We start from the raw sequence: 18,891 nt of genomic DNA on the forward strand, positions 1-18,891 counted from the left end.
TTCTCAGCCTTTTGCTCTTCGGCGCGGTCGCCCAGCGGCCTGCCGACGTGGCGGCGGAAGAAGATCAGCTGTGCGGCATCGATCTGGTGAGCTGCACCTTCACTTCCATACAAACTAACATCTGACTTGACTGGTTTACCGCTTTTATTTCCACTGCAGCCGCGGCAACATGCGAGTCTGCAGCCGAGCTCCAGATCAAGTTTACTCGAACTCGTCTCAGTGTCGAACGTGTTGTTTGTTTTGTGTAGCAGTGACAACACAGAACTGCGAAGAATAGTCCGATTGTCACATGGCTCAGAATAAGAACAGAGGTCTTTGTTGACGTGTTGTGTACATTGTTCCTCGTGTTGTGGTGTTGTGAGTTGTTTGTGTAAATGTTGTTTAAAAAAGCTGAGGAGGCTTTGACACAACGTGGATGTTGATGACAAACAAGTGACAATATTAAGTTTAAAGGTTTTACGACACAGACGTGTGGATCATCACACACCATCGTGTCAGGAAATGCATTACATTTAATTTAAGTGTCATTGTTATTGATCCAGATCCAAAGAATATGTCATATTATACTTATTTTAACTGGTTTCCCGTGATGTCTCCTTCTATGGACATTTGTTTATTTGTATTGTTGTGAACACGTTTTGTTTACCACCTCATTTACAAATAAAATTAGTTTGAGATAAACAATTTGCCTGAAACAAACTGAACAGTGGCAGAAAACAGGAGGATGACAGTTATCACAGAAAAGCGTGTAGAGCATATGGCCGCTGGATGGCGATGTTTAACATGAACGATACCACTTTTTTGTTTTTATTTCTGTGACTCAGCTCCCACATCGCATTCAATATGTAAAAACTCATTTTTGAAACGTTTGTCTCATTAATCTCACTTAACATGCTAAATGTATGAAAGGGTCTGCGATAAGGAAATTCATCAACTTTATCAGAGCGTGTTCATCAGTGAATTTGAATCACGTTTGCATTTTAAAATACCACAGTCATATTTAAATAATGCTGTCAAAGTGATTGTAGGTCATGGCAGGAGTTTACTCTTCCTGTTCTATACACAGAGTTAGGATTCAAATATAGGGAGAGCTAAAGATGTATGGTAATGACAGAAAGTATCAAACTGAGGGAAAAAAACTAAATCTTCATTCAGCTTCTGTAAACCACAACAAACAGAATCTAAACATTTCGACATTTTGACGGTAAAGATACGGTGGAATTGGATAAATATATATTATAGTGGCGGTGACGTAAAATACAGTTGTGTTGCAATTGTGGTCACCTGAGTTTGAAGTAGGGCAAATGTTTGCAAACACACTAGACTGATTCTATCCTTACTTGACCTTTGTGCTGATTTCAGGGGTCTGCTGTCTAAAGCATGTGATTCAGTGTTTGTCTGTTTTTATTTACAGACAGCAGTCGTGTCAGTGTTTTTAAAGTTCTGCACAATTAAATAAGATCTCTTAGTCAGTTTATAGATCAAATAATTTACAATAAAACGATCCATCGTTCTCAATCCAGTGTCTCCAGTGTGAGAATCTGAGGTGTTTTTTATATCATTGTAACTAATAATCAGTGGATTTCGTGATAGTCAAATCAGGGGACACACAATTAAGGTTTTAAAAAATGCTAAATATTGTAATGCATTTTTAAATCATCATACTTGTCACATTTTGTCACATTTACAAACTAATAACATCTTTTTACATGTACAACTTATAAACATACTCACAGTAAAGTTATGTTATAAGCCCAGTATGTGTTGAGCATGTGTGTTATGTATACACGTTTGTAAGCAGCATTTGTTTTTGGCTTCAGGATACTTTGATATATAAAGAAAAACAGTGCAGCACCTTCTCAACTTAAAACCAAAACATCTCCCCTCTTCCAGATCACCATGTCCCAGGCTGCTCCCTCTGACGTGGAGCCATCAGCAGAGGCTACCATACCCGCGGTCCAACCCCCCCTCGCCCAACCAGACTCCTGTCAGGATGTCCCAGCAGCCCTCACAGCGCCCTCGGCCCCTCCGCAGCCTCCTGAGAGCATCAACCTCACACAGTCGCCTGAGGAGATGACCACGGAGGATGCTGCCACCAGGCCGGACTCTTCAGAGGATCTGACTGATCAGCCAATGGAGTGTGCCTCTGAGGGTCAGCTGATCGAATGTGATCAACCAGTGAGCCTGGAGCCAGAGTCGGAGGCTGCAGAGGAGGATGTGGAGGTTTGTGGCACCAGTTCCTCCACTGGTTTTGATCATATTTTCTTTATTTGGATTATTGATTAAGAATTAAATGATGTTGTTAATGCCGAAAATATATAATAACAGTTAAACAACTACAGGGTCTATATGAATAATATATGTATCTAAATAAAGTTAACAATTGTGAGATTTGTGCAGAGGTGTAAGCATCAGTATACATTGTAATGGGTAAGCGTAAATGACGATGTTACACATTGTAAAGTAAAGATTTCATGTGTGCAAAGTATGTGACAGTTTATATTCTGTGTGAAATCCCGCAGTTGTGGTTTGTTTGTTGTGTTTGTCTCTATTTTTTGTAATTTAATATGCAAAATTCTTTATCAATGAAGAGAACCATATTTACAGCTTGAATTTGCGCCAACATTTCATGCTCGTAACTCCAGAGCCTCTGCAGCTCCTTCTTGTCATTTTACATTTGGAGTGTGCTCCATGTGTTTGTGTGTGCAGAGCTCAATGCAGGACAAAGAGAAAGGTTGGGGAGGATGGGGTTCATGGGGAAAATCTCTTCTGAGCAGCGCCTCCTCCTCTGTGGGTACGTCTCCTCTTCTTATTTCTGCTCCTCCTCCTCATATCTCCTCACACGTCCTCCTTTTCTTTCTTGCAGAGGAAACTTTACACCTGCTCTCTCCCCTTCATTGTGAGTCTTTAACTGTGCGTGTCTGTGTGCAGGTCAGAGTCTGAGCTCAGTTAAGGTGAAGGCGGGAGAGGCCCTGCGTCTCCACAGGACCTCAGTGGGAGAGGAGGCGAGAGAAGAGGAGGAGGGGAGAGCAGAGCTGAAGAGAGAGGGAGGAGGAGAGAGTGCAGAGGTGAAGAGAGAGGGAGGAGGAGAGAGTGCAGAGGCTGACTCGTCCAGCTCTGTGGAGTCTTCTTCTCCGACTGCAGCAGCTTCTAGCAGAGGGGTTTTCTCCTCTATCACACATGCTGTGCAGAACACAGTGAGTGAACACACACACAACAAGCTACAAAATCAGGAGACAAAAAGTACATTGGAAATAATGTGGATTGTTTTGGTGAATCTCCACCAAATGTCCCTAAACATGTCTGATTTTTTTCATCAACATCAACAAATTATTCTTTGATAAATCAAGAAAATATGGAAAAACGCCCTATTAGCTGACAATGTTAAAGGAAGTATTCAAACTCACACTTTGCCGTTCACTATATGCTAAATAAGTTTCTCCCCTAAGAGAATAAATACAACAAGGTGGTGATTGGATTTGACATCAGCAGAGTTGATTTCAATAGCTGTAAAACCTTTTTATCTAATTAACTTGAGTAAGCAACATTATTTATTTGTCATTTAGATTTATTTATAATTCCGAAGTTTCTCGTTAATTTAATTTGCTTTCACTGCTGAGAACGGTATCCCATAGCAAATGTATGAATTCTGATAATGGAGTTTGTGTGCATGTCCTTTTATTTGTGTCTCTTTCAGGGCAAGTCAGTGATCAGTGGAGGTCTGGATGCTTTGGAGTTCATTGGGAAAAAGACGATGAATGTTCTGGCTGAGAGCGACCCGGGTTTCAAAAAGACCAAGACCCTGATGCAAAAAACGGTGTCACTGAGTCAGGTACAGAAACATTCACACACTCCCAGCTCACATAGATTCTCATAAAACCATCAGATGAATCAGACATCCTGTGGTTTCAGTGCTGCAGTGTTATGTTTCAGTTTTATCGTGCTCGTTGCAGATGTTGAAGGAGGCCAAGGAGAAGGAGCGGTCCCGTCTGGATAACCACCCAATCAGTGCTCCCACAGCTCACTATGGGATTCTGTTTGACGACTACCAGGGCCTGTCACACCTCGAGGCCCTGGAGATTCTGTCCAATGAGAGCGAGGCCAAGGTGAGGCACGAGTCCTGAGGAACTTATCAGTGTCAGTTATTTTTATATGGAGTTTATAAAGTTACACACATCCACTCTAAGGTTCAAGCGTTCCTGTCCTCCCTTGTGGAAGAGGAGCAGGATGAGGTGAAGAAGGAGCTGATTCTAATCAAGGACATTTTCATCAAACGAGAGGAGGAAGAGGAGGGAGATGAAGAAGGAATGGAAGGAGAACAGACGAAGGATAACGGTGATCTAAGTTCCCAATTACACTGTTCTACCCCCCTGTGTGAGTGACCCAGACCAAGGAACCAGACCTTGTGGAGGTAGAGGTGGTCCCTGAACACTGACCCAGGATCAGTGGGCCTTATTCCCATTTTCAGTTTGAACACCTGCAGAGAGACACAAGGTCTGACACAGATGTTTCACTTTGGTTGAATTCGTCTTTTAGTTCAGTACCAAGTGTCAAGTGCCCTTCTTTGGCTTATTATGGTCTTAACCTGACACAAGCTACATTAAGTCACATCCTCCTTTCTGCAACTTGCAGAACCAGTGATAATGAATCAGATCGGTTTAAAATTAATACACCAAAAAGAGGATAATACAATGATGGTATGACCTCGTAAAACAGCTTAGTAAAAGGCACTTTAACAGATGAACAGACAGCTTATTGAAAATTTAAGTTCAAAGCTGCTAAATAGATGGTTATTTTTGCAGTAGATGAGCGAACCAACACTGTTCATGGGACTCTACAATGTTTAGTGTCCACTTCCACAGCAAAGTCAAAATTAAGGCTGATGAGAGTCATGCAGTCATCATGATCCCTGTCAAAGGCGTTTTGTCCCTGATTCCATAAAAACTGAAGAAAATGTTCCACCAAAGTGAAATCTCGAGTGGATCCTCTGACATTTAAAGCATCGGCTTCCATCACATGTCCCAAGACACTTTACAGTTGAAAAGCTGTATGTTTACTGTGTGACAGGGGCCTGAGGCGTTGTCACAGCAGTGCAGAGTTAAAGGTCGACAGCTCTCCTTTTACCAGGAGGCTCTAACACACTGTCTGATCCAGTGCTGGTGTTCAGGGCCCATGACACATCACTTCACTGATGCAAAATTTTACCTCAATAATCAATGTGATCAAGACATGAAAACCTGCATGTGTGCAGAACCCGATGAGCTCTGATTTAGAAGCAGCTTTTTTGCATCGACTTAGCTTGAAAATAAGAATGAGAGGTTCTTCAAATCTCTGCTGTTTGCTGCAGGCACAGAGAAATATCATCTTCATCAACTCAGCATGCGGGTAATCAAAGCTTCACCGGCATGTGGTAGATAAGTGTTTTCATTTTACACTTGATGTATCAAAGACTTTAACTTATTGTGTGTGGGTGGGTGTGTGTGCATGTGTGTTTATGTTTGTTTCTTCCAGCTGCTGATGGTGAAGAGTTTGTGAGTGTTCTCACTGAGCTGCTGTTTGAGCTTCATGTTGCTGCCACGCCAGACAAACTCAACAAGGTTCCTACACACACACGCACAAACACACACACACACACACACACACACACACACACACACCAAAAGTGAAACCAAAGAGTCCTAATCACCACAGTTGATGACTGGCAGCAGTTAAGGTCATAAATCTCACCTCTTCCATGCTTTTGAATGGGACTTCGACCAAAGTACTAAAGTCAAAGTGCCAAGCGAATACATTCCTGTCAAAGATGGGTTCTGTCATGTTAGGTAAAATCAAACTGTTTGGCAGAAAAGGATTGACCTTATGAATTGATTGAAACGCACTAGAAGTCAATTTTCAGTCAACTGATATGATATAGTCATTAAAAACAGCCCAGCACAAAATGTCATCACAAAGTAACTCGAGCCATAGTTAGTGACCTTTTATCAGAGCACATCATCTTTATTTAAGATACGAAACACACACACACACACACACACACACACACACACACACAGAGCTGCAGTCTTATCAGTAATATAAAAGTTACCACGTCTGAAGTCCAAATTCACTTATATAGAAACCACATTAGCATATAATCGTGGATATGCATATAATTAGCATACATCAGGATGACAAACCCCCCCCATGCAGTGCTGATGGGTGGTGATTATGCATCTCCAGGCTCGGATGAGGGCCCACGACTGGGTGAGTGAGGTGGAACAACCTGTCACTACAGAGACAGTTGGCAGGGAAACGCAGGACCAGCCAGGAGGAGAGGCCACATCTGAAGGGAATGAAAAGGAGGAGGAGGAGGAAAGAGGAGAGGAGCAGGGGGAGCCGATGAAGGGAGGAGAGGAGAAGAAGGAGGAGGAGAATAACTCCAGATCTGTAGAGGTGAGGTCAAATCAACACTGACTTTTTATTCAATTTTTTCTACTGTGAACACACTCTTCTCCTGCTGTCACATATAGTGACATAGCGTTGTGTCACATACTGATTGTGGGTGTGTATGTGTGTGTGCGTGTGTGTGTGTGTGTGTCCCCCACTCGGCAGACTGTCTACCTGTCATCAGTAGGCAGTTTGGCTGAAGTGACAGCTCGCAGTATCGAGCAGCTCCACAAGGTGGCAGAGCTCATCCTCCACGGTCAAGAGTTGGAGAAACCAGCCAGAGACCAGGCCCACATCCTCACCAGGTGTGTGTTTGTGTTTGTGTGTGTGTGTGTGTGTGTGTGTGTGTGTGTGTGTGTGTGTGTGTGTGTGTGTGTGTGTGTGTGTGTGTGTGTGTGTGTGTGTGTGTGTGTGTGTGTGTGTGTGTGTGTGTGTGTGTGTGTGTGTGTGTGTGTGTGTGTGTGTGTGTGTGTGTGTGTTCAAATATACATGTGTATGTGGAGCCGCATAGAGAAAGGAGTTTTGCTAATGTCTTTTTTATTGCAGGTTGACATGTGCCATGTGTAAGGAGGTGGAGTGTTTGGCCAAGAAGTTCTCTGATACGCTGCTTCTGGTCGGGGTAGGTGACAGTGACTCTGTTGAAGGACAGGGCTGCTGCTGTTCTCTTTTTTCAGATTCTGAACAAATCTCAGTAAATTGACCAACCAACAAATTGTTAGTCGGCCTTTAGGATACATACGACCATGACTCACAGGTCGTAGCACCTGGCGGAACAATACTGCAGCAAAACCTTAACATTTCCCAAATAATGTAGCTTTCATCTGTTTTACAATTTTCATTCTCACCCTCCACCTCCTGATTCAACAGTGCAGATGAAGCCTGGCTCCGTATTTCTCCACGTCTGCTGAATCATGTCCCCTTCTGAGTATTTGATTAAAATAAGTGTACCTCCCTCACAAACTCTTAAATAGGACACTGCAGAAAACTGTGAAATGCAAGTCAGCTCCTCCCGCCAAATTGGTTTTCACTTTTCATACAACTTACTTCAGTAAGTTGTGATGCAGCGACAGCAGACTATTTCATAGGAATAAAGCAAAATGTTGAAATGTAGATACACATTATTCTCAATCCTCAGCAAGATGCAACTGAGGAAAATGTCACTCAGTCAAACATCGTGGCTCATTAGTGTGTTTTCGAAAATATTGGAGGAATGTTTGTCTTGGTAATTTTTTTTCTGTGTGTTATATGATTTTGTCTGCTGTTTTCTGTCTTTCTCTCAGGGCCAGAGGAAAGCAGAGGAGCTGAATCCACTGGCAGACAGTGTTCTGTTAGAGGTGAGACATACTGATTGTGTTACTAACATAATTTCTGAGGAAAGTGGTGTTGCAACCCAGCAAAAACACAAACAAACCATAATTAAGAACAACATTAAAATACAAATACACAACAGATGGCAGGGAGCAGAAAACACAGTATGATGCTATAAAGGATCAATACATGAGTCCAGTGGGCAAGAAAACATGCACCAGTGACACAAAGTGAGTTATGCACAAGATGTTTGAAGGCAAATTTATAAATGAAGGAAAAAATCTAATTAATAATACAGTACAGCAACTGGACATGTTGTGATGTACTTTAATTTGATATATAAATATTTTCTTTTTTCTTTCAAATACATTCTTAATTCTCAATATACTTTATTTTATACGTTATACTGTTATTGTATGATGTTGTCATACTGATTATTTGTTTTGGCGATCTTAGGACATTTTTCAGCTTTATTAGATACATTTCTATTGTAATCTATAAACTCACTTTCTGTCCATAACCACCGTCCAGTTTGCAACAGGTTCAAAGTTGTTTATATATATATATATGCACATTTTAAAATAACTTTAACGGCAAGTAAAATGGCTTGTTTTGAACCTCGAACCTTGAAAGATTTTAAAATATCAACCAATTCTTAAAAATATTAAATAATACTTTTTCATGTGGTAATCTTGGGAGATTATGATGATGATGTCGACATGGATGATTAACATGTATGGTGGGTTTCCTCTCTGCAGGGCTCCAACAGCACCAACTACGTCCAGAATGCATTTCAGCTGCTGCTTCCCGTCCTGCAGATCTCCCACATCCAGAGCCAACACTGCCGACCCACCACAGAACCAGCGGCACAGACAGAGCACTAACCCCTAACCCTACACACACATGCACACACGCACGTGCCACCTGACCACCCGCTTGCCTTAATATATCTGTTGTTGTACAGTGAGGTAAAGAGACTATTCCAGATTAAGTACTTATGTCTATATTAATGGCCGCAGCAACAGGCAGAAGATGTTGTTTATATGCAGAATATAATCTTGAAGATGAACTGATACATGGAGGAATGTGTGTTTCCTCCACCTCGTTCTCTGAATGTTACTTAGCTTTGAGGAACCAAACGATGTTCGGAGCTGAACTTTGTCGAATACAGAACCAAAAACTGATTGTGTTGAAGGGATTCTACATTAATGTATATTAAGCATTCTTTGCACTCCTTATGGTCCATTGATATTATAACAGAAAGCGTTTTGAATGACACTAGTCTGTTTTTCGGTGGTGTGATCTGATTTGAGACTAATGGATCAGTATTAGCGATGATACGTCTCAGTTTTTGCTCAGTTTGTTGTTTTCTCATTAAATTATATGAAGCAACACCGTAAACTTCTCTCTCATTCCGTTTGAAACAAAAGAAAAACGCCATACTTTGGAAACATTCAGTTGTTCTTCACTGATGATGTTGTGAAGCTGAAATAATTTCTAATTTTGTTAAATTGTGCTGCTACACGGAAAAACACTATTCTGACATTTTGGGGAAAAACAAATAAGTGTATTTTCCACCTCAAAGAATTAGCGTCAGCCAAAACATGTTTGTGCCTTTGAATTTTATCTGTCCCCTTTTGAATAAAGGCTTCTAATATAATATAGTTCAAATCTATAAATTCATACACTAATTGATCCTCAGAGGAAAAAGCATTTTTTTCCTTCTCTCGACTTTGACCACCTGAGAGAAGTTTAATGGCAAGGTGCTCACAGTGCATCTGTTTTTTAATATCCACTGTTAAATTGACTGTTAGCTCCCAGCCTGTATTTAATAAGACCTTTGTCAAATAAAATACACTTTCCCCCTTTTTACATCACTGAGATTTATTGATACAGGCACGAAAAGCTGCTCAGATTAAGCAAAGAGAATATTAGTCAGGCTCTGTCATAATATTTTGGCTCAGCGCTGCTTCTGCCTCAGAATATGAAGTGATTTGTAATCTGAGCTGGAAGATCTGTGGGAGCCAAGTCATTTATTCAACTGTGGACCGTTTGCTAATGTGTTCAGCCTGCCCTCCTAACGAAACGCCCTAAGACTGTTTGAGGATGAGATGTAGAAAATAAAGAAGTCTTAATCATCTTCATATGTGTCAGATGTTTTTATTTTTCGTACACAATGGTTCATTTTTCACTTAAAGTCAGTTTCAATGCTCCTCTCCTGCTTCTGCCCCTCTGTGGCGGAGGAGATGGATGGATGAACACGATGATGCAGATTTGCTAGAGAACCATAGATGGGAAAAGATAATGAACACAATGGTGTTAGATGAGGTTTATCTTAACTCTCTGCTAAACATACATTAAACTGCTGGTCACAATAAATTACTCCAGACTGTAACCATGCTGTTAAAACAGGGAATATTAAGTATAATTAAAAACAGAGCTCAGATACAGTATCATCTCAAAATGAAGCTGGAAGTATTATAAATAGTATCTATGATGAAAAGTAAACAAATAATTTTACTACAGTTAAATTTAAACTCCTACTCCACAGAATTTCTCAGTTAAAAATTTTTTTTTTTTGTTCTACTAAGTTAACTGCATATTCAAAACATTACAAAATATGATAAACTAGTAAAGTATCACACATTTGTATAGATCGAGCCACCGTTATTAAAGTAGTCTTACACACTGATTCTTAAATAATTATATATAATGTAACCTACAGTATATTATCCTGAAATTAGTTAATCTTCATAATGAATATGTTTATGTTTTTGTCAAAGTGCTAGGACCAATCAGGAAGAGGGCAGGATCTATAAAAAGGGGCAGGGCTCTCAACTGAGTTTACTTCCTGTTTGGAGGTGACAGAAGCACATGTTTGCGGTTTTTTCTGTTCTTAAGCTGTAGAACCAAGAAATGTTGCACTAACATGCTAATGATTATTAAGTTGAAATATTTATAATTTTAGATTCTACATGAATGGCCCCAAATAATTTTTCTTATCATGTTTGTAACTTATTTTGCTTCTGAGGTGTATTTCTACTACTCATACTTGTTTCCGATCCTTAAGTTAAAAATGGAAGTACTTCCTCAAAACTGAAACGTTCTGTTCATTGTGTTTCTAAATGGACACAAAAAACACCCACTCCGATTTTGCCCCTTTAGCCATTATGGTTGATGAAGTCGTTTACCAGTATAGCAGCTGTTCACATTTCCATCCAGCAGAGTTTCTATGTCTTCTGAAAAAATGTGCATGAAAACTATTAACACACACTCTCACAGATCTCATTTCATGCGCATGCTAAATTATTAATTTGTCTGAGTTTGAGGTGTGTGAGACTCTCTACCTTGAGACTGGGCTTCTTTTATGGGTGACAGCTCTGTCCAGTAGAAAATAGGATAAGTAAAGTATAAGCAAAGGACTGGAAAAACAGTGACCAAGTGATTTCCAAAGTATATAAACACATTAAAGAACTGACCTGACCAACGCCGCAAGCCAACGAAGTGAAGGACTGAACATGTTGGACAATAACAGGTCGTTAGGATTTGTTTCCACTCAGTGTTTATGGATTATTATTGTGCAATTTAACATTCAAAGTTTTGTTGATTACCTGCAGGAGGTAAGTTTTCTGTGTGATCATCTCCATCTAGTCAAACAAATACAGTATATCAGACATCATTATTATACATCATTTTAACAAGCGTACTTTCATCACCTGTTTCCACTTAATTTTCAGAGAACGTAACGAAATTGTGATCTGATGATTCTGTTCTCAGAAACGGGCTCAGAGCTGCATTTCACAACCCAACACCTGTTGTAAAATAAAACTGTAAAATCCTGCTCATCTTCAGAATTGTCTTTGGAGATCTTGTCTACATGAAGAACTGTGGGCTGATAGTATCTCAACACAGTGATACATGACTACTCTATGCAATCAGGGAATATGGTTTAGACTGCATGCACTGAATGGTTTGGTTTATCACAGAAGCCAACACACTCATAAACTGCTGCAGTAGCAGATATTCAGAATCAAATTCACTTTTGGATATAATTAAAGTTTATGGTGCAGGATTTCAGGATAATTTGCCTTTTCATTGTTTTTAAGTGTGTGAATGGATTTTTTATGTGACTTTGTGTTTACCCCTAATTGAACAAGAATATGTTTTGAGTACAATTGAGAGACAGAGAGAGAGAAGTGATATGGTTTGGCTTATACAAGATGTGTTCACTGATACAAAGAGGAAATAAAGAAAAATGTGAAATATAAATTTGTATCACAGACGTGATCCTGTGACACAGATTTGAACTCACCGTCGACCTGCTGACCAGTGAAGTCATAAACCGGATGCACTGTGGGCTTTTCTGACAGAGAGAATAAACATCTTCAGATCAACTTCCAAAGATAAAACCCAATTCAAAGGGAGCATGTAGCGTGTGTACGTCTGTGTCTTACTGTGTGAGCGTTTCCTCCGGTAGAGCTCTCCAAGCACAGATGTAACCACAGTCAGGAGTAGCACACACAGGAGAGCCAAGCAGAGCACCCTGAACATACACCGCCACTCAGCTGCAGGACACAGAGGGAGAGAAACACATGGTTTTTAGAAACTTCAACAGCTGTTTTCAGCATACATTTTTAAGGCTAAGATATTTATTTAAAATTATATAATCACTGAATGTCATAAAAACTAAAACAAAATCAGCATTATCCAGAAATCCAGATCACCTTAAGGTTTTTTACCAAAAACTCTGCTTTTACTGAGACAGAAAGAGAGGGGTTCCTGCAACAAGGGCGCCCAGTCTGGCAAACAAACCATGACTATTATACTCATTTTGGAATAAATCAATTGAACAATATATTATTATCAGTCATTTATTATGTTATTTTTAAAATTAAATTATAAAATTTATGCCTGCAAACCCAAAGATATTAATTTGTAAGCGTATAACATGAAGAAGTCCCTCACAACAGGAACTATTTTACTGTTCTACATAAAAGGTGGCTTTAACCATCCACTGGTTATGTAAATTTGTTTCGGGGCTGGTGTTCCTTGACAACTGACAGATTCAGCTGGAGAGAACTAAACTGTGTGCAGGATATAAAGTGTTCATAAAGCTGGAAACAAAGAAAGAAGGAAAGAATAGGTTCTCACAAAGCAGAGGAGGAGAGGAAATGGAGTGTATGGAAAAGTGTGTGGGATGGTGCGGAAAAAAATAAGTGAAATGTGTTTCCAGCTTCCATTATGCACTCTGGAAAATATGAATTGTGGGTTTAAACGGTGCGGGAGACTGGAGCCAAAATCAATACAGCCTTGGAGATCCAGGAGGTTAAGTTGAGCTGCAACTTTCGGAAAGTGTGACGGATCATCCAGAGACTGAACCGTCGATTTGAGAGAAATTTGCTCTATTGAAGGAATAGACACGACTCCACTGTGCCTGAGAGAGGAGACATCTTTGAGAGAGATTGAATCAGTTTCACCTAAATGAAAACTGAGTGGTTGGTGTCCTCGTCTATTATTGTCTCTTCTCCTGGCTGAAGCTGCACTGACCACCTGGGGAACAAAGAGGCGGATTCCTGACACCTACCTTTCCCTGTCCGTTTCCATGGCAGCCTTGCCTCAGCTGCTGCAGTCGAAACGGTTTGATTGGCGAGCCAAAGGAGACAGCGGGTTCGATTGGTCGACCCCGCGGCGGGCAGGACACCAGGGAGACAGCAGTAGAATGCCCCCTGTCCTTTATCAACCTTCCCCCCATCCGTCTCCTCCTCCTGCTCCTCAGGTGGATGGAGGTCCAGGTGGCTGTGGTTGTTGTGGCCATACAAGGTGAGATTCAGGGTCTCTGCCTCGCCCAGCTGAAGCTTCACTGACACTTTCAGTTGTACAGCTATGGACAGCAAAGGAAATGATTAAGTGTTTGCAGGGTAATGATAAAACATTTTGAATACTTATAGGATATTTGTTGTGAGTAACATGGCAAAATCACTTGGGTTATTACATTTTTTAGACTAGATTAAACTTTATTGTCATTGCACATAGTACACTGAAATGCAGTTTTACATCTAACCAGATAGTGCAAGTAGTAGATGCTGATGAGTTAATATTCACAAAAATTTGGGAGACACCATCTTCACACGCAATCTTGAAGCAATATCTATTTTAATTATTATTTGATTATGGTATAGTTATAAAAATATATGTAAATATGAGTTTCTTGAATGAAATGAAACTATTTATTTAGTCATGTCTTCATATCATTATTGTTATTATTGTCATTATTAATATACTTTACCCTTGAACAAACAACAATGTGTTGTTTGTTAAATAACCCATGTTTGAGAGAAATTGATTTAACGTTCACTTTGACTTTTTAGTTTAGCAGGGTTTATGACCTAGACTGCAGCCAGCCAACAGGGGGCGATCAAGATGTATTGGCTTCACATTGGGGGACCTGTCATGTACAACGGAAAACAGCTTGAATGCTTAGCTGTGGACTACCTGAGGATGAGATGTTGCTGTGTAACTCTGCCATGTCCAAGTCGGTCCGACACATGAACCAGCTGTTCTCTGAATCCCCGCCGCCTCTCCCGGAGTCTGGTCCAGGATCTGTCATGTTGCTGGGTTTCTCCTGTGTGCAGGGCGGCTCCCAGTTTTCCACCTCTGCATTCTGCGAAGGGTCACACATTCCCCCGCCCTTGTTTTTTTCAGCATCTTCCATCTTCCCATTCTCCTCCTCCTTCCCCTGATTCCCTCGCTCACAGTGTCGGTAGGGTAGACAGAGGAAGGTAACTTTTGATACTGAAAACAAAAAGAGAATTTGAAACAGTGTCTCAGAGGGAGCCGGCTTTAACTTGGAGGTAAAAGTAAAAAATCAGAAAAGGGAACTCGAAAGTGAGCATCGATGCATCAAGCTTATATTTTACCTGACGGAGCGTGACAGACGGGGAGAAAGCAGAGAAGGAGAGACAAAAAGAGAAACCACTGAAGGCAAACACGTGTACGAGCAAAACGACTACAGCGTGTTGCTCTCAAAAAGAGAACAAGCTTTTCAAGGCTGCACAACACAGGCACGTTTTCAAAGCTGCTGTCAGTGTCGTAGAGAGATATATCGGGGTCTGATTTTTATCTCCGAAAGAGAAAAACAGACCGACAGGGGTTGATTCAGAGCGAGTCTGCAAGAGGAGAAAGAAACGAAACAAAGTGACTCGAAAAAATAAGGTTTGCTCCTTTTAAGGGTCGTCTGTGAAGAATAGGTGGAGAAAACTGTTCTTCCACTTTAATTTGATAATAAATACCTACAAGGAGGTTGAGAGCTGAGGAGGAAACATTGACATTTATTTGAAAAAAACCACAGGTTCACACAGACAGTGGATGAACCTCCATGTTTAACTCTCCACGACGACCCACCTCTGTGTAACGAGAAGAATTCTGGGAGGCAGATGATGAAGGCGAGGATCACGAGGATGAGGATTTTAGTCAGTGTTTTCCTTGTCATGGTCGCACCATAAGATCACACACACACACTGACACACACACACACGCACACACATTTCCTCACAACAAGGGCATGACCTCTGGCTCGTGGTATCAGGTTCCTTCTCTTTACCGAAAACATTTACTCAAACACTCGGTCAGTGTCCATCAGAGGAGCCTACGCTGGAGTTTAAGAAGCTCTTAGAATATTGCTCGTAATTCACGTAGAGGCGGGCGACAACGCAGCAACACACTTTGACACGAGTCCAAAACAAGTCAGTACTTCACTTCCTATTACACTTCCTGTAATTTTCTCAGAAAGGGTGAGAAATGGAGAGCTGCAGAAACAACAACGAGATTCTGTCAGCAAGTGGAAATGTGTTTGTGTGTGTTTGGGCGTTTGAATACAGGAGATGTGTGTCAGTTGCCGATCCTTTCGTCAGAACATATTTTATTTAGACCACAACACAAACACAGATGATTGTGTATTGTGTAGGTTTGGACTCTTGCTGTAAAAAGGGATACGATAATGTCTTTAGAGAGAAATAAAAGGATGTTTTAAAAAAACTACTTAATAAAAAGAGGAAAGTTATGATCATGTGTGGTAAATTATTTTATTGTAGGGTTAGGATTAGTTATATTGTACATGTATCTCATAATTATGAGAAATATTTTCATTACAATGACTTTGTATGTCTTACCAAAATGTTCTTACAATCATGAGATGCTAAATATTCAACATGACAAACTATAATATGATAGCACAATTTATTTTAAGAATTTATACTATAAGTCATAACTTTTTATTAGTATTTACATGTTATTTTTAAAGACAGGACTTAAAAATCTCACCGTTATTGGTACTTTATCCTAATTATGTGGTACTATAACAAATCCTACATATTATATACAACATTGTATGGAGTATGGAGATATAATCCGCATTTTACAGTTTAAGAATTATTACTCATATATATATATATATATATATATTATATTATATATATATATTATATATATTATATATATATATATATATATGTATTTAGATATTTAAATCATAGATATTAGATTCTAAGTCAAAATCACAAATGGGATTTTTAGATACATTTTTAGATACATTGTTTTTAGATACATTGTCATAATTATGAAATATGTCCACAATAATTTGGAGTGTCGGATAGCTATAATTAAAAGGTAGTAACTAGGAGGAAAAACAAATGATGAATACAGTGGTTTGTATTTGTCCTTCCAATGACCTTAGCCTCACTCCTTTATTTAAAATCAACTGTTGTAGAGGAGGGACTCTCTCGTCCTTCTTTTCTTACTCCCCTCTAAAAAGAATGTATTTGTCCTTTCTACCATCTGACTTGAACTCTGTTGGGTTTTTAGAGCAGCTCAGATTTGATGGTAGGGTTCCTGAGAGCCACTTACCTTGGCAGGTCTGACGGACACACACACACTTCACATTTGGAGGCCCTGACAAACATACATACACAACCACAGTGATGAGCAAGGCTGCCAGGTGGAGCCTTATCTCCACTCCACAGGGCTCAGTCGGCAGCTTATAAAACAGACGGAAGCAGCCAAAGCTAAAAATAAATTAATAAAATACAAAAATCACTTTCTGTGCATTAAATCTAGCTACTCGACACTTTTCCAAATACCTGGCTGTAATGTTTTTATCACCATAGTGCCTGTGATTGCTTACAGAGTTGTGACATATGAAGCACTGTAGTTGTGGACTTGTATGACTCCACACTGTTCAGATAAGATTGAGTTCTTGAATGTGGGACTGAAGGTTAAGTTAGAGATAATATTAGGTTTAGGTTTGGGCAGGATTATCTGTGTGTGTGGATTGGTGGGTGGGTGATCTTGTTTTTGTATCCCAATGGGATAAACACTAAATCTCTGGGAATTATACTGCTGTGGTGCCAAAATTGCGTACACACGAGTAGAGACACTTTTCAGTGCTTCTTGGTGGTTAAGACTAGTAGTGAGGGTTAAGGTAGAGGTAGAAAATGTGTCTGTCAGTCAGTGTTTACCCTAGTCACATTTTTGATAATTTCCTGGAAATGTATTTGAGCCTCTAATAATTATTCAGTATTCAGTGATTAATTACTACAGGTATAGGAAACCAAGCTGGCAGTCAGATGCACAAGATAAAGACAACGTGGCAGGTCGGCACTTTACAAAATAAACCTTGTGGATACAAAAGTACAGATATGTTCGTAAAACTGTATTTTATAACAACATGCAGTGCAACACAACAACACCACAATCTTGGTCCATTACTAACATTATAAGATAACATAATTCAGTAGGTTTATTTCCCAGGTAACTTGAGAGATTCACAAATGAGGTACAAATTGTGTTAACAATGTTTTCAGACCAGATGTTATACATTTTTTCATGTACCCAGAGTATAAATAGATGCTGTAGGATTCACACCACATAGGTTACATTTTTTATTGAGGATAATTCTCGATGTCTCATCTTCTATGAGGATTTTTTGCATGTAAATCAAAGTGACTGTTTCCACATTTGCATGATTTTACCATACAGGGTGAAACTGGGTTTTCAACATTTTTCAGGGGAGGAGTTGGAAAAGCCCTCCAGGATCTTTAAAGTCTCCTTGAAACCTGATTAGAAAACCAACGGTACGGACTCTCCTCTGTTGGGTTTTTGTGTGCCTGACGAGTGACCAGTAAAATGCTGAGGGGAACTATAACACACCGGCCTCAATAGGAGGATTTAACCTCCTTTTAGTGCCGCACAGCATGACTCCAGGTTGAGATGTCTCTTCTCTGCCATGTTGTCAGTTTGCCAGAATTTAATAAATCCTAACTGTGTGGTGATGGAGCAGCAGCAGATGAACAGGGGAGATGTAAATTTGAGATCTGGCTAAAGATGCTAAAGAAGAGGAGTCTAAGAGGAGAGAAAAGCGTTCACACATTCATGAGTCTAAATGTTACTCTCCCTGTTTTAATGCTTTTTACAGCAGCAGCAGCCGGGACCAAGTGTGTTGATGTCAGCTTCAGTTTATCTGCCTTTTCCGAAAAAACTATAACGAACACTGGCTTTTTAATTCGAGAACGTTAATTAATTTGTTATTGTGCGATATTTAAATTCTTAGGAATTCATAACGTGTTACTGTTTTCAGCACATTGGTCAACTGGGGTAGCTGTAAAGGTGCTATATAAAATGTTGGTTTGCCGAAGTAAAACCATTTTTCATACTCTGGCTGTTGTCCTTATTAAACATTAAGATACACAGTAAGATTTATTGAGGGTTTAGATATATCATCATATGAAGATTCTAATTATATTCCCCCAAAATCTTTCTTTCAGCAAAACCTCTCAAACTCCTGAGCAGATCATGAAATCCATTGAGCACATTTTTTATTTTTATTTCAGTGACTCCACGACCTTTACTTCAGACAGCCTCAGCCTTTTGAAGCTCACCAATAGAGAAGGTAAGAACTGAAAATACATTGACATTCCTGGGCTGTAATGAACTCTGTGGCCTCCAGGGACCACTGCTGGAGCGTCAGACATTTAGTCTCATTTCAGTCAAATATCTGCTTTGAAGTTTCGTCAAAGCTTCAGACCATTTGATCGTTTGACTCCATCAAACAGGTGATTTGTTCAGTAGTAAAGTGCCTTGTAGCTTCATCTAATCTGACACAAA

The 18,891-nt window shown here is 39.9% G+C and overlaps 2 protein-coding genes and 1 long non-coding RNA gene across 4 annotated transcripts in view; 2 read left to right on the forward strand and 1 right to left on the reverse strand.

Annotated features, from left to right (window-relative positions):
• Window positions 1-9,874, forward strand: fam114a1 (family with sequence similarity 114 member A1). Of its 2 annotated transcripts, none has more exons than XM_062387068.1 (13): window positions 1-86; window positions 1,894-2,223; window positions 2,710-2,794; window positions 2,932-3,197; window positions 3,698-3,832; window positions 3,954-4,106; window positions 4,188-4,374; window positions 5,512-5,597; window positions 6,220-6,432; window positions 6,592-6,731; window positions 6,973-7,045; window positions 7,707-7,760; window positions 8,493-9,874. In XM_062387068.1, exons 2-13 carry the CDS (start codon window positions 1,900-1,902, stop codon window positions 8,616-8,618), a joined length of 1,842 nt encoding a protein of 613 aa, XP_062243052.1. In that variant the 5' UTR covers window positions 1-86; window positions 1,894-1,899; the 3' UTR covers window positions 8,619-9,874. The 2 variants fall into 2 exon arrangements, with proteins under 2 accessions (XP_062243052.1, XP_062243051.1); XM_062387067.1 differs by having other exon boundaries at window positions 23-86; window positions 4,188-4,335.
• si:dkey-192k22.2 (uncharacterized) lies at window positions 9,875-15,439 on the reverse strand. Its single transcript, XM_062387069.1, has 10 exons — window positions 15,136-15,439; window positions 14,227-14,526; window positions 13,319-13,615; window positions 12,189-12,299; window positions 12,047-12,097; window positions 11,346-11,381; window positions 11,214-11,246; window positions 11,082-11,114; window positions 10,926-10,973; window positions 9,875-10,011 (listed from the first exon to the last, which is right to left on the reverse strand). Exons 1-10 carry the CDS (start codon window positions 15,221-15,223, stop codon window positions 9,923-9,925), a joined length of 1,086 nt encoding a protein of 361 aa, XP_062243053.1. The 5' UTR covers window positions 15,224-15,439; the 3' UTR covers window positions 9,875-9,922.
• LOC133953252 (uncharacterized) overlaps window positions 15,337-18,891 on the forward strand; it is a 13,586-nt gene continuing 10,031 nt past the window's right edge. The window contains exons 1-2 of the long non-coding RNA XR_009920680.1: window positions 15,337-15,476; window positions 18,618-18,676. This is a non-coding gene — a long non-coding RNA (uncharacterized LOC133953252). The remainder of the gene's footprint in view (window positions 15,477-18,617; window positions 18,677-18,891) is intronic.

The sequence above is a fragment of the Platichthys flesus genome, chromosome 5 (genome assembly GCF_949316205.1).
Source record: "Platichthys flesus chromosome 5, fPlaFle2.1, whole genome shotgun sequence".
NCBI lineage: Eukaryota > Metazoa > Chordata > Actinopteri > Pleuronectiformes > Pleuronectidae > Platichthys > Platichthys flesus.